The sequence below is a fragment of the Ammospiza nelsoni genome, chromosome 7, assembly GCF_027579445.1.
Source record: "Ammospiza nelsoni isolate bAmmNel1 chromosome 7, bAmmNel1.pri, whole genome shotgun sequence".
In the NCBI taxonomy this organism is placed as follows: domain Eukaryota; kingdom Metazoa; phylum Chordata; class Aves; order Passeriformes; family Passerellidae; genus Ammospiza; species Ammospiza nelsoni.
The window spans coordinates 36,274,439-36,287,274 of record NC_080639.1 but is presented as its reverse complement, the minus strand read 5'-3'; the positions used below and the strand labels follow the sequence as shown (position 1 = coordinate 36,287,274).

At 39.8% G+C, this 12,836-nt stretch overlaps 1 protein-coding gene across 4 annotated transcripts in view; it reads left to right on the top strand.

The window, feature by feature from the left end:
- Positions 1–12,836, top strand: part of GTDC1 (glycosyltransferase like domain containing 1) — a 293,649-nt gene that overhangs the window by 157,742 nt on the left and 123,071 nt on the right. The window contains exons 10-12 of one of the 4 annotated variants that reach the window (XM_059476535.1): positions 3,153–3,223; positions 3,931–4,022; positions 11,013–12,336. In XM_059476535.1, the coding sequence (XP_059332518.1) occupies positions 3,153–3,223; positions 3,931–4,022; positions 11,013–11,096 (247 nt within the window). In that variant the 3' untranslated portion in view covers positions 11,097–12,336. Of the gene's footprint in view, positions 1–160; positions 577–3,152; positions 3,224–3,930; positions 4,023–9,717; positions 12,337–12,836 lie in introns of those variants that run through there. The other 3 variants (XM_059476536.1, XM_059476534.1, XM_059476537.1) reach the window with 3 other exon arrangements.

The window sequence follows — 12,836 nt, the reverse complement described above, 5'->3', positions numbered from 1 at the left end:
CCTTAATGTGCACAGCTGGCAGCTGAATGCAGGTTTGATACTAACAGTTTAGACATCTTTAGATGTAGCAGATGGAAAATTTTACACAAATAAAGTAGGAGAAAGTGTGCAATTAGGTTTTTATCTGCAGTTACATGATGCATCCTGTGCTTTCGTTTAGAACGTCACCTTGGTGGGTGGTCATCATCTTCTCTTGCACCAAAGCTGTACCTTCTTGACACCACACTTGATGTTGGATTCCTGCCCAAGCACCAAACTTCTGTTATTGTTGAGTGTGAAGGAAATCAGAAATGCAGCAATCAGCAAAAGACAAAGGCAGACCAACAGTTTGATTCCAGCAGCCCAGTACATTATGGTTGCATTCCATGCGAGTTAAGTCACGATGGTAAAAGCCTTGGCAGGATTTTTTTTTTTCAATAGTTTATTCATGTTGTTCATTATTATGAGCTGTAAAGACTATGAGAATTTCATTTTTTAAATGTCTTATGGAATGTATCACTTTCTTAGATCTTGTAGACATGCTGTGGAAACCATAACATAAAATATGAGTTACTTACAATAACTAATTTTAATCCCATCTGCTAAGTATGACAACATTAGCATTTCCACTTAATTAAAAACACCCTTAAAGCAGCAATGTTTTAATCACTCCATTTTATTTACTCTCCTCTGGTGTCACTTATAATTGTAACTTTTTATTTTTTAATAATGAGGGATTTTTTTTCTCTGTGCATCACACAAAAAAGTGCTGTCGATAATTAGCAGTCTTCTGTTATTACTAGACTCAGGTGTCACAACTGTGTCTCATCCTCATTACAGTAAAAAATTTCACCTATCAGATTCATTATTGCTAGATAATGCGACTGAGAGCCTTAGCAGGCCCTCCAGAAAAGTAATTCAGCCAAGCAAAATTATCAGCTAATTATATTTAGAATCAAAAGCCCAACAACTATTTGCAGATAAATTGTATGAATTGAAGTGAATAGACCTGAATATTAAGATTCATAGATTTAGCAGATGATTTGTTAATTGGAATAAAAAGACCATTTACTAGCCATTTTAACAATAGATCTATCGTAACTCTTATTTATTATTTAACTAGCAGTGCTTAAGGATTGAAATGAAGAGTAATTGTATTATTGTTATGATATGATACTTTTCTGGGAGAGGACAGAAATGCATGGAAATTAAAGGATTCCTTGAGCATCCTCACACCAAAGTCTGTGTCAGTGTGAGCTCTGCCCAGTTTGATTTGATCTTTAGATCTTGACAAATGGAAGGTGTAAGGTTTGTAGTAAAGCTTACTACTCATAGTAGGGACTGGTCAGAAAAATACACCCAAACTTTGGTGCAGAAAGGACTATGCAAATGAGATCATTTGCAAATTAAAGAATTCCAAATTTTTAACTTTCATCCAGCAAACCACGGAGGCATTAAATTCTGATTTTACTAATTCATGATCCTGGTAGAGGTTTTTTGAAAGGGGAAATTTCATACTCAAACGATGACTCAGATCCCATCTTGGCCTGCAGTTTTGTTTTAGGGAGCTGTTCTTTTTTTTTTTTTTTCCATGCAGACGATATGATTAAAAAGCAAATATTTTAACATAACTTAGTGATCTGAGCTATTACTGAAATGTCCACAGTTTCACTCTTTTTTTTTTCCTCCTAGATTAAAGAAAACTTTAAAAATCTATTTGCTTTGACATATGACACAATATTTAAGAACTCAAATCATCAATTAAATCACACATCAGAAACATTTCCCTTTGGTAAAAAATATAGTGCTAGACGATGTACACTTTGAAATTGTTGTTAATGTTTAAAATGCGATCTGAAGTGCATATGTTATTTAAAAAAAAAACATAAATTACAAATTTTAAAAGTTTATAAAAAAAAAAAGCAGTCATTTCTTTGCAAAAGCATTTGCAGAGAAATGTGTCTTTGGGGTTTCTGGATATGCATAGTTTTCTAGCATGAAAGCTGAATATGTTATTTTTTTTTTTTTTTTTTCCTGTTTAAAATTGAGTAGATCTAAAGGAAACAGAGTCCTTTTGGGGTACCTGTAATAAAGTACCAAACCTGATATTCACATGGAGGTAGCAAAAGCCTCTGCGTTGCCACTGAAAATAGAAAAGGTGAACGTTGACAAGATTTCAGATTTTTTTTTATTCTGGGGAATGAGGGAAACTGAAGTTAAAAATAAAGCCCTCGTATGGTCAACATGTTGGAGGAAATTCAAAGCCTCTCATAAAATAAACATATTTTAAGAAGTGTTTTGAATTTCACTGTGTAATTTCTGGCCAACAGAAATTACGGTTGTATCTTTGGAGGGACGTTGTGTCAGATCAGTGGTCATTATGTGAAAAAAATAAACTGCAACCTGGATGCCTTTAACCCATTCAGCTGTCAAAACCTGAACTCCAGGGGGGACAGCTCTGCTACTGGAAAACTTTGCTCCAATTCCAAAATATTTGGGTTTGATGTTTGGGAGATACGTGAAATGTTCCTTGGGAGCAAAAAGCAAGTACAAAGCTTCGCGCGCTTTGGCAAAGGGATTCCATCAGCGGTTATTAAAAAAATACAACAGTTTATGTCCCGAAAAATAAAGGAAATTATCCAAAGCATGTGAATAAGCTGAAATATCCCAGCCTGGAGCATGCTGCAAGTTGTTCCTGGGTTATATTTAGCTGTAACCTTTGGAGTCTGGAAGTCTGAGGGGAATATCTGCTGTGCCAGGTGAGGGTGGTGTGCGTGTCTGCAACACACCCTGGTGCAGCCAACGTGCCCCTTGTTTTCCAGCAGCATTATTAAGCAAAGCCGTCCATACTTCACCATGTTGTTACATGTGTCTGTCTGCTGATTATAAAATGTGTTAAACAGTATTTAAAAAACAAAAAAATGCAGAGCTGCGCTTTGATTTATTCAGCGAACAAAACATATGCTCGCTGTTCTGTTCTATGTAATTCATATGATCAATAAAATTTTCTTTAAAAAGAGCAACTTTGGCATTTAGAAGGATTATGCTGCTGAAGAAAAAAAAAAAATGTTTCCCTCTTGCTGCATGCAGGCAACCTCAAGGCTCTTGCACGGAAATAATTTTTTTGGCTGACTAATGTCTATTTTTGTGTATTTGTGATTTCTAATTCTCAGGATCGAGGCTGTGTATTGTGGCTGTTACCCGCTGTGTCCCAAAGCCTTGGTGTACCCAGAGATATTCCCAGGTAGCTGCTTTGTTGCCTTTTCCTTCTGCTGAAACGTAATAACGTGATTCCTGCTAAAACCCAAAGTTTGGGAATAAACTTGAGTGAAAGCAATTGTTTATTTGGCAAGCCAACATGTTAGTGTTAAGGCAAATTTTATGTGTTTTAATACATTAGACGAAGTTTATATTTGCCATCTGTTCTTTTAAGATAACAAAAAAGCAAGTTTTGAAATAGCATTCTTCATTGTTAGCATACACATCGCGTAATGATAGATTTTTGTTAGAAGGTCACTGATGCTGCAATGGTTTGCAGATTTTTTTTTTTGATACAGAGAAGAGGGAAAAAAAAAGCCAGGCCTGAAAATCACACCAAATTATTTAAACAATTTAATACTTAATAGTATGCAACTGCAGTACAGGATACACACTAATGTAGTACCAGTTCTTTGAAAAATCTCATCACTAAATGTATCACATATGCATTGTGTTACATTAGAATAATGTATTTTAATCACCCAAAGGAGATGTCTAAACAGCACAACTACACAGTCTTATTTAGCATTAAACATCCTTGTGAGCTGAGGTAACCTTATAAAATCATGCTTAAATAATGTAAAACACGAGGCGGCACAGAGCAATATGCATTTTTAATTAGTAAAGTGACTAATATCGAGTGTGTGCTTTGAGGTTTTTGTTTCATTAAAAATGTATCTGTTTTTCCTGCAGCTGAATATCTGTATTCTACACCTGAACAGCTTTTTAAAAGGCTTCAGAATTTCTGCAAGAGACCAGATATTGTAAGGAGACATCTCTATAAGGTAGTTGTTTGGAATAGTTTTAGATGATATAATGCCATATTGAAGTACAAAGGGGAAAAAAAACCCCTTAAAAAAAACAACATTTAATTAACATACTAATGTTTAAAGGAAACATGCTAGGGAGGGATATTAGTCGTTACACTAACAAGGATTAATTAAACTAGATGCCAGTTGTATTAACCTAGGTCTTATGAAATACGTGCACTTAATGCATGCTACATGTTTTTTTTAATTTACTGTTTTCTAAAATGACTGTCCTTTACATTTGGACCCAAGAGGCTTATAAAAATGAACCTGGATTAATGAAACTCATTAGTTTAAAAGGAAAATAAAAGAAAGATCCTACAATTATACTAATGAGGATAAGCCTACCTTCCTATCCTAATTTAATCTTCAAAAAATGCAGGTGACAGGTATCAGGTAAGATTTCTTTGGCTTCTGGAATGATTTGAGTGATTTTCATAATCACAATTATTTTAATTCTTTGCTTTATAAGGTGTGTGGAGCATTAAAGTTTATTGGCAGCATAATTTACTGGTGATTGTCATGTCCCCTTTTTTGCAGTTATTTCTGCAGAGAAAGTCCAGGTTCAGTGTCAAACTCTCCATTCAGGTTTTGCTCAAGTGTTCAATGCTAGGCCGACTTTCATGGTTTTAAATGGTGTATTTACACTGATGGGAGTCGTGCTTTTCTTTTTTTTTTTTAATTTGAATGTAGATGAAGCACTAAATTTTACATTATTCCAGTGAAGAGCTGTTAGTACACGACGCTGCTTTCAGAAGAATAACTGCAGCTTTTTGCACGCTGCTTCGCACATTTACAGCGGTCTTTGACTTTCACTGTCCTGGCTCTGCCGTGGGCAGCTTGGAGGTTGGATACACATCACCCCTGCACAACAGAGGTGTTTCAGCTCGTGAAAACCCCTGAACTCAGCTGAAAGTCCTTAAAGGCTTTGGGGTGCATGGAAATACTCCTCGTGTTAACCCGTGCGACACGAACGCGGTTCTCGGAGCGCTCCCTCCTCCGTCCAGCCTCACTGTTAACGAGCAGGTCGAGTAATCTCCTCCTTAATTTGGAGTCTCCTGCTGCCAACAGACCCAACCTCATGCCTCCACCTCCCTCCCTCCCTCTGGGGACCAGAAATTGTTGGGTCTTGCTGTGTCTCGTCTGCCTCTCTCCCCCTTCCTGCACACACATAGCAAGAGCAGCGAGGGCTTAGCCCACGCCTTGACTTTTTTTGTGACCTAAAAATAGGCATTTACATAATGATACATCAAAGATGATGTTGTTTCTGCAGGAAACAGTTAAACCTCAAGGAAAAAAAAAAAAAAAAAAAGGAGAGAGAACCAAAAATGCAATTTAACACCCAATTTCAAGCTCATTATCTTTCATTGTCTATTAACTTGGCAATGGTTCAGAAGGTAGCTCATAATAGTTTAAAATGCTGACTGAACACTTCCAGTGTTCAGCATTACTTCTTGAGTCAATAGTATCGTAGAGTTAGGCATGGGGGCTTCAAAGGGAAAGCAGTCCTTAAATGTTTACCTTGGCATTTCCCAATGCTTCAAGCTCAGCTAATGGTTGCATTCACATGGATCTTCTCCCACATGGATCCCAGCTCGTGAACACAGAGCCAAGGCATGCAAAAAATACTGATATAAAATAGTACAGGTTGAAAATGTGTGCACAAGCCCTGTAGGCAAAATGCTGATTTGCTTGAAGTTGTTTTTACATTTTTTTAAGAATTCCTTGGGATGATTAGTAGGCAGAAACTGGAGTTTATCCTGCCTCTCATGCATGGGGTTTGCAGATCTTCTGAGTGTCAGAGCTTAACCTCTGCAACAGGTAGCAATGGAGCTGAGTGAGGGATTGTTTTAAAATGAGGAAAGCAGAGCCTAATCCAGCACCTGTGAGCACCAGAGGAAATATCCCTGTTGTCTTTAACAAGCTTTGGATCAGCCCAGAGAATGCTGTTAGAGTTGTCCTTTTGTGCCTACACCCACGTAGACCTAGTCGTCCTTCACTGTGGACCATCCACAAAAGCTCCTGGGAAATGCTAGCTCAGAGCTGTGCTGTTAAGGTCATTGCAGCTGGAGTGATGCTGCTTTGTAAGGAAGCTGAGCAGAGTGAAATCCTGAAGGCTACACAGCACTTGGACAGTGTTTTCACTTTTTTCCAGATCACTATAATACTATCTCGCATTAATGGGCAAGAAAAGAGAGCCCAGCACAAGAGTCAGTGTTAACCAGCTCCTTGTCTTTCAGAAACCATCCTGCCATACTTTCTGCATTGAGTTTATAAAGTATCTGTGGCATTTTCCAACTAGAAATGCTTAAAAAGCAAATAGTGCTTTTCTCTGCTCTTTGGGGATTCTGCTCCACAAGTTGGGAAGTAATCACCTTGGCTTATCCTTTTACATATTGTTGGGATTTTATAACTCAGGATATCTATAATAATTAGACAGTGGCTAATTAAACAGGCAGTTTATTCCTTCAGATGTCCTCAATGCTTGTGCTAACAAAATTAGTGGCAGAAAGGAGATAAATGGCAGCAGGGCAGTGGGCTTAGGGGCTGGACATAGAGAACATCCCTGTGAAAATGCACAGACCAAGGCATTAAACTGCAGTAGCTTAACTCCACAGAGCAGATTCCTGCTGGCAGACTTTTAAAAATGTCCATAATGTAAGCACCTATGAAAACCTTTCCAGATGATGTATTGCTCACCCTGAGTATTCACACAGCACTCAGGGCTGGCTCATCTGCATTTCAGCCTTGCCTTCTGCCAGTTATTAGCAGAAGACTGAGATGAGAGGGAAGCAAATCTCATTTGTTATCAATTATTTGTTCTGTTCCAGTTTCATGGAATCAAACTCTAGTTCTGGGTGGTTTTGGTTGCCAAGGTAAGCAGAGGAATGAAGCAAGTGATAACAACAGGGCATTGGTCAGGGCACACCACAGGACCTGTTAGTGCCCTATTTAGTAGATTTAAAGTTAAAATGAATAAAATAAAATAGGGCAAAACATTTGTTTCTGCATTATTTTCTTAAAGTTTACCTTTTATTTCCTCACTTGAGTTTCTTAATTTAAAACAGCATGTATAAAGAGTATACAGTGGAAAGGGACAAGAAGAGTTGCCAAAAGCCAGGCATGGAAGGAGCTGACAACTTTAAATAATCTCTCCCAGCCCTCCCAGCTGAATGAGTGCTGGTTGACATGCTGTCAGCTTCAGTTCCTACAGAAAAATCCTACTCTCACTCATGCTTGTTTAATGGAGAAAAGAATTTGGCCCACTTTCTGACATTCATCTTCTCATTTCCATCACACTACAGAAGCTCACCTGCCTATGAAAAGACACATGGCATGATTTTTTTTCTTTCTGACACCACTGTAGAAGGAAGTCTGCTGAATTCAAAGGGATTAAACTGCTGTAAAATCAAATTAAGATCCCAGTTAGACCATAGACATCTGAATTGTTTCCAGTCTCAGGATTTGGCTCTATAGGGCAGTTCTAACAAAACTTTTTTTTCCTTCTTTTTCTTTCCTTTTCTTTTTTCTCTGATTTCAGATAAAGCAGTATCTTGAGTATTTCAGGGAAATGTGTAGGGGAAAGCTGCTCCTGGTCCAGCTTTCATGTTTAGGCAAAGCTAGGGAAGCAGCAGGAGGCACTCTCAGTGCAATATGCAGGGCATTGGGCACGTGAGGATGCAGGGGAGCCTGATGCCAGATGTCCCATCAGTTACTCAGCCTGTTGTTCACAGTTCCTGTACAGGCCATGTGAGAGCCAAGGATGGTGCCTCTGCCTTTATCTTTACCCAATCCCCAGCAAAACTCCACTGGAAATTCATTTTTCCATAAGCAGCCTGGTCTGGTGGAAGGTGTCCATGCCCATGGCAGGGGCTTGGAATGAGGTGGTCTTTAAGGGCCTTTCCAACCCAAACCATTCCATGATTCTACGATTTGTTTATGATGATGTTTAAATAATTTCCTTAATTAGCTCAGGTTTTCCCCACCTTCAGTTGTGTTGAGTGTCTTCTTCTTCTGGAGTTGGTCACCTGGAAGCAGGAGCTTCCCATCCATCTTTATTTTGCCATCCATTATTTTATAAACATTTGCCAAACATTTACAGTATCCCAGTCCTTTCAGTCTCTCCTTGTGAATGTTATTCCATGTTTATATTCTAATCTCTCATCATTCAAGCATCATTCTGATGCTTGAGAGCTGTTTTTGTGCCTGGTGTGATCACTGCTTTAGAGAATTCTGGGCCATGCCATCAGTTTATGTGATGTGTAGTACTCTGATAATTCTCAACCTGTTCCTTATGGAGGCAATCCTACTGTTTACTTTTTAATGGTGAATGTATATTGAGCAGATGTTTGCTTACAGTGTTCTCCAGATCTTTTGTCCCGGGCTGATAAAGTTAATTCAGAGCTTTATAGGGTATGCAAATAGTGCAAGTATTTCCATCCACCCTGCTGCCTTTCTGTTCACTAGCAGAGCACGTTTGCAGAGTTAAAAAAGAAGGAATTGTATTGAATTTCTGCTTTTACCTGGCTAGCATTAGGTGCAGGTCAGAAGGAGGTTAGAAACACAAATGAGAAATTTGTGTTTGTCTCTTGAGCTGCTCGGTTTCCCGTGAACGTGATTTAAAATGGTTTCAGAGGTGGGTTAGATCTGCTCCTCAGAGTCTGTGGGGGAAGCTTACAGGAACTCTGGATTGCAGAGCTCTCTGTCCATGCTCTCCCATCTCTGTTCCAGTGCTTAGGCATGTGATCCTAAGGAAAATATGTAAAGCATAAGGATTTTTTAATGTGAAATAAAACTTCCATTACATATTTGGAGCACAGAATCACAGACTAGTCAAGGAAGGTGCCTCTGGAGGTCACAAGCCCAACCTCTGGTCAAAGCAGGGCCAGTTTCAAAGTAGGATCTGACTTCAAACTTGGATTAAGTTGCTCAGGATCACATCCAGGTTAAAGTCTTCACACTTTCCATTCCCTGTGTGTGGCTGATACAGTGAAGCCCCTGTCTAGCTTAGGAGTTTGCACAGGTGGGAAGGTGCTGGGCTGTGGGACACAATTTAAGCATTTTGGGTGAAACTTAGATGTTCAAGTAACTGTGGTAGAGGGAGGTCAGCCTGGCTAACATGGATCTTCACTGTGGAAGAGGTGAGATGGAAGGAAAGGTGTTGGAGTTGCCTAATTTTGGGATCCAGCTGTAGATAAATGGATATATGTGCAGATATATGTGTGTGTAGGTGGCCTGCACCTGATCTTCTCTCTGGGTTTGTCTTGCTCTTGGCTCTTTGAGGTAAAAATGCAGGAGATTCCAGCTCTCTGAAAATCACAGAATCATGGAAATATGTAGGTTGGGAAAGACCTTTAAGATTATTGTGTCCAACCATTGATCCAACATTTCCATGATCACCATGTCCCCAAATATTGGTCTGTAGCTCACAGCAGTTGGCTGCACTTGCAGAGTAGGACTCAAGCAGTTATGGGGGCAACTTTCAGCATAAACACCAGGACTTGGAACTTTTCATCCTGACAGTATTAGAGAGCTTCCAGGGGAGTTTTAGAGAGCAAATGAAAACTGGCAGATAAGCCACAGCCACTTCAAAACAGTAGATGGAGAAATGGGTCAAAGGAAATAGGAGGAAAAGTTGCAAAAAGCATGAAAACTTTTTTTTTCTTTCCAGTACAGTTTATTCAAATTACCTTGGGGAAAAAAGCAGGAAACTGTTTTCCCACTGCTACAGTCATTCAGTGTGTTCTGAGCCATCCTATGCAAGGTACTGCATAGATTTGCATTGAAAATTTGATGTTTTTTGTTTAAAGACAGCAAGAATGAGGTGAGTTTTTGAAGGCAAATATAACAAACTGCAGAACAGACCAGTTTGGTCAGAGAAATACTGTTACTCTGGTGAGGTGTGTTAACTAGCTTGGGCCTCACAGTGCACCCAGTTCATGTAAAGCAGTGGTGGGTTTTGATGCTGGTCTCCAAAAGTGCTTGGAGTTTGGAAACTGAACTCCAAAAATAATTGCTGCAAACTATTTTCCACCTTGATTCTTCCCCCTTAATCACTTGCAGAGTGAAGGAGCTGGATCACAGAGTAGATCTGACCCAATACAAATTGTCTCTGTAAATCATTCCAGTCTTGCCTGCCAAATCTCATATTTTGGAAAATTAATCTGTAAATCTTAATTTTGTTAGGGAAATTTTTTAAAAAGTGCAAAAAATCTACACTAAAATCAATACTGTGTGCTTGAACTGGAGCTGTCCTGAAAGAGCCAATCTGAATGGATAAAGACTCCTTATTAAATTCTAAAGGTTAGCTCTGAAGTCTAATGATGGCAGAGTAGATATTAAGTGCTTCAGTTCTGATCTTAGGACACTAGAACCAAGTTGATTATTTAATGAAAAATACTGTTCTGCTACTGACATTATGCTGTTTGCTCTTTACGGGAAGATGCTGCTTTATGTGAAAACTTTGCTTCTCTTGATCCCCACATATTTAGGAACTGTTGATGGCAAGGCAGTGATGGAATTTTATTCCTTGAAAAAATGAATGTCCAGGTCTTTGCGTGGTCATCACTCCTCAAAAAAAAAAAAAAAAAAAAAAAAAAAAAAAAAAAAAGAGATTATTCCCAAGTAAAGCCCAGAGTAATGATGGTCTAGCAGAGCCAGGCCCTGCTCCTCCTGGCTCGTGGTTCTGCCAGATCTGAGGGTGAGAGGGGCACATTGGTCCCTGAGGATGTTCAATCCTTGATGTGTCCAGAGACCACCAGAAAAGCAGAGGGAGTAAATAACCTGGGCCTCATGACCATCTTACCTGTCTTTAAATAAAACCCCCTGAATTTACCCCATTTTTAAATAACACCACATAAGTGTTCTTTGAGCAAGTGGCTTGCAGCCCTCCTGAAATCCGTGCTGCATTTTGTGTCCCAGGCTCTAACAGGGCTCCGTGTGCTTCTCTCTTGTGCTTCCTCGCAGGGCGAGACGGCCGGCTTTTCTTGGGCAGCGCTCGGCAGTAAATTCAGGTCTCTGCTCGCAGCAGAACCGAGGGAAGATTTGTGACAGATGGGGCTAAGTCACAAACTTGCAGCCTCAGGCAGAATTGTGGAAGTTTCCAGAGTGTGCCCATATTTACCTGATCAGAGAGAAAAGAAAATCTGCAGAGGAAGCCGAGCCTGGCTGCTTGTCATAGCTGACACAGAGCCATCTGCCACAAACCTGTGGCGGCTTCAGATCTCCAATCCCTGCCACCACCCCAGCTCAAATTAAATACAGATTCTTAGAGACGTTATGATGGTTACACATGTCCTCGGCATCACATGCAGGAGACTGTTCAAAAAAAATATGTGGCCTGTTGTGTAACCGCACTCATGTATCCCATATGTGGTGCCACATTGAATTTCCGGTTGAATCTGTTTTTATCCTTTGTACTGGATGACATGGTGCCTGAATTCTTTCTTTTCGCCGACACGATGGCAGCCAAGCTGCAGCTTCAAACGCTCACACTTGGCTGAGTTTCTACCTAGGTTGCCAGGTTATCATTGGAGCCTTATTGTGTCCTCAAAGGGCCACAGGGCCTGAAAGGAGGATCCGAATGCTGCCGGACTAATTGGGCAGCCATCTCCGGGTTGTTGGGAGGGAAAGGGCTGCTTGAGCACTTCTCTCTCTTTTTTTCTCTTCTTTTTTTTTTTTTTTTTATTGCAAATTAATGACTCTCTGGCAAAGGGGTTTTTAAGTGAAGGTATTAATAAGGGGTCTGGCAGGTAATCCCATGATTCGTGGAGTTACATTTGCATTTAATTAATCTTAAAGAAAGCTGAAAGATAAACAGCTGTAATTCAAACTAGCATGGGAAATATGCTACGTGGTGCCATCTATCCGATAAAATGAAAGCTGAGACACTTGTTTTATTTCTCTCAAGGATGGAGAACAAACAGATAACAATCAAAATACTTCCAATAAAAACCAGTAGTTTAAATGTAATGGCAGTTCATCAAGAATCTTTGCATCCAGTTGCAAATACAGTCTTTTAAAGATAAATCACTTATGATTCCAGCAGTCAAGCCGCAATATTTGTTGATGTAAAATGTTTTGAAGATGTAGATTGTACAATAAATTTTTAATAAAGTGCCCACTGCAATTTTTAATTAGCATATCTCATTCATGTATAAGTGTGTACATCTATCTGTATGTTTATCACCGTGCATATCCTTGTGTCAGAGTCAATGAATGCAATTGTGTCTTTATCTGATGAAGGAGAATTTGGTTTGCAAGCGATAATAAAACCTTATGGCAATACCAAGATTTTCATCTCTGCTCTGGGAAGAAGCAGGAAGAGGACTCTGGGTAAGGTGTCATGGTGTGAAGGCTGGTAAGGCTTGTCTTTGCAGACAGCTGTGGTCTCAGCTTCCCTTGGATCAGGCAGGGCAGCCCCTCTCCCTGAAAGGGGTGAAAGGTACAGGCTGGTCCCCCTCCCCACGAGTGTCTTTGTGACTTTTGACACCATCAGGAAGCTGAAATGTCATTTTTCAGAGTAAGAGAGAGCATGTGTTACTTCTTGTTCAAATTACCCTGTAAAACAATCAGAAGCAACCCAGGCAGACCCAATGGAGAGTGTTTGGTTGTTCTGCTAGCACTGCAGAGTTGTAATTTTGCAGTTATCATCTCTCTGTATGCGGGTTCCTCCTCCTCTCTGCTCAGCCAAAGCCCAGCTTGGCTTTAGGCATGGCTTGTGGTTGGGTGGACATGGTCTTCCCATGAGTGTAGGTTTGGTGTTAATCCTTAGAAGACCTGAGGATGCCT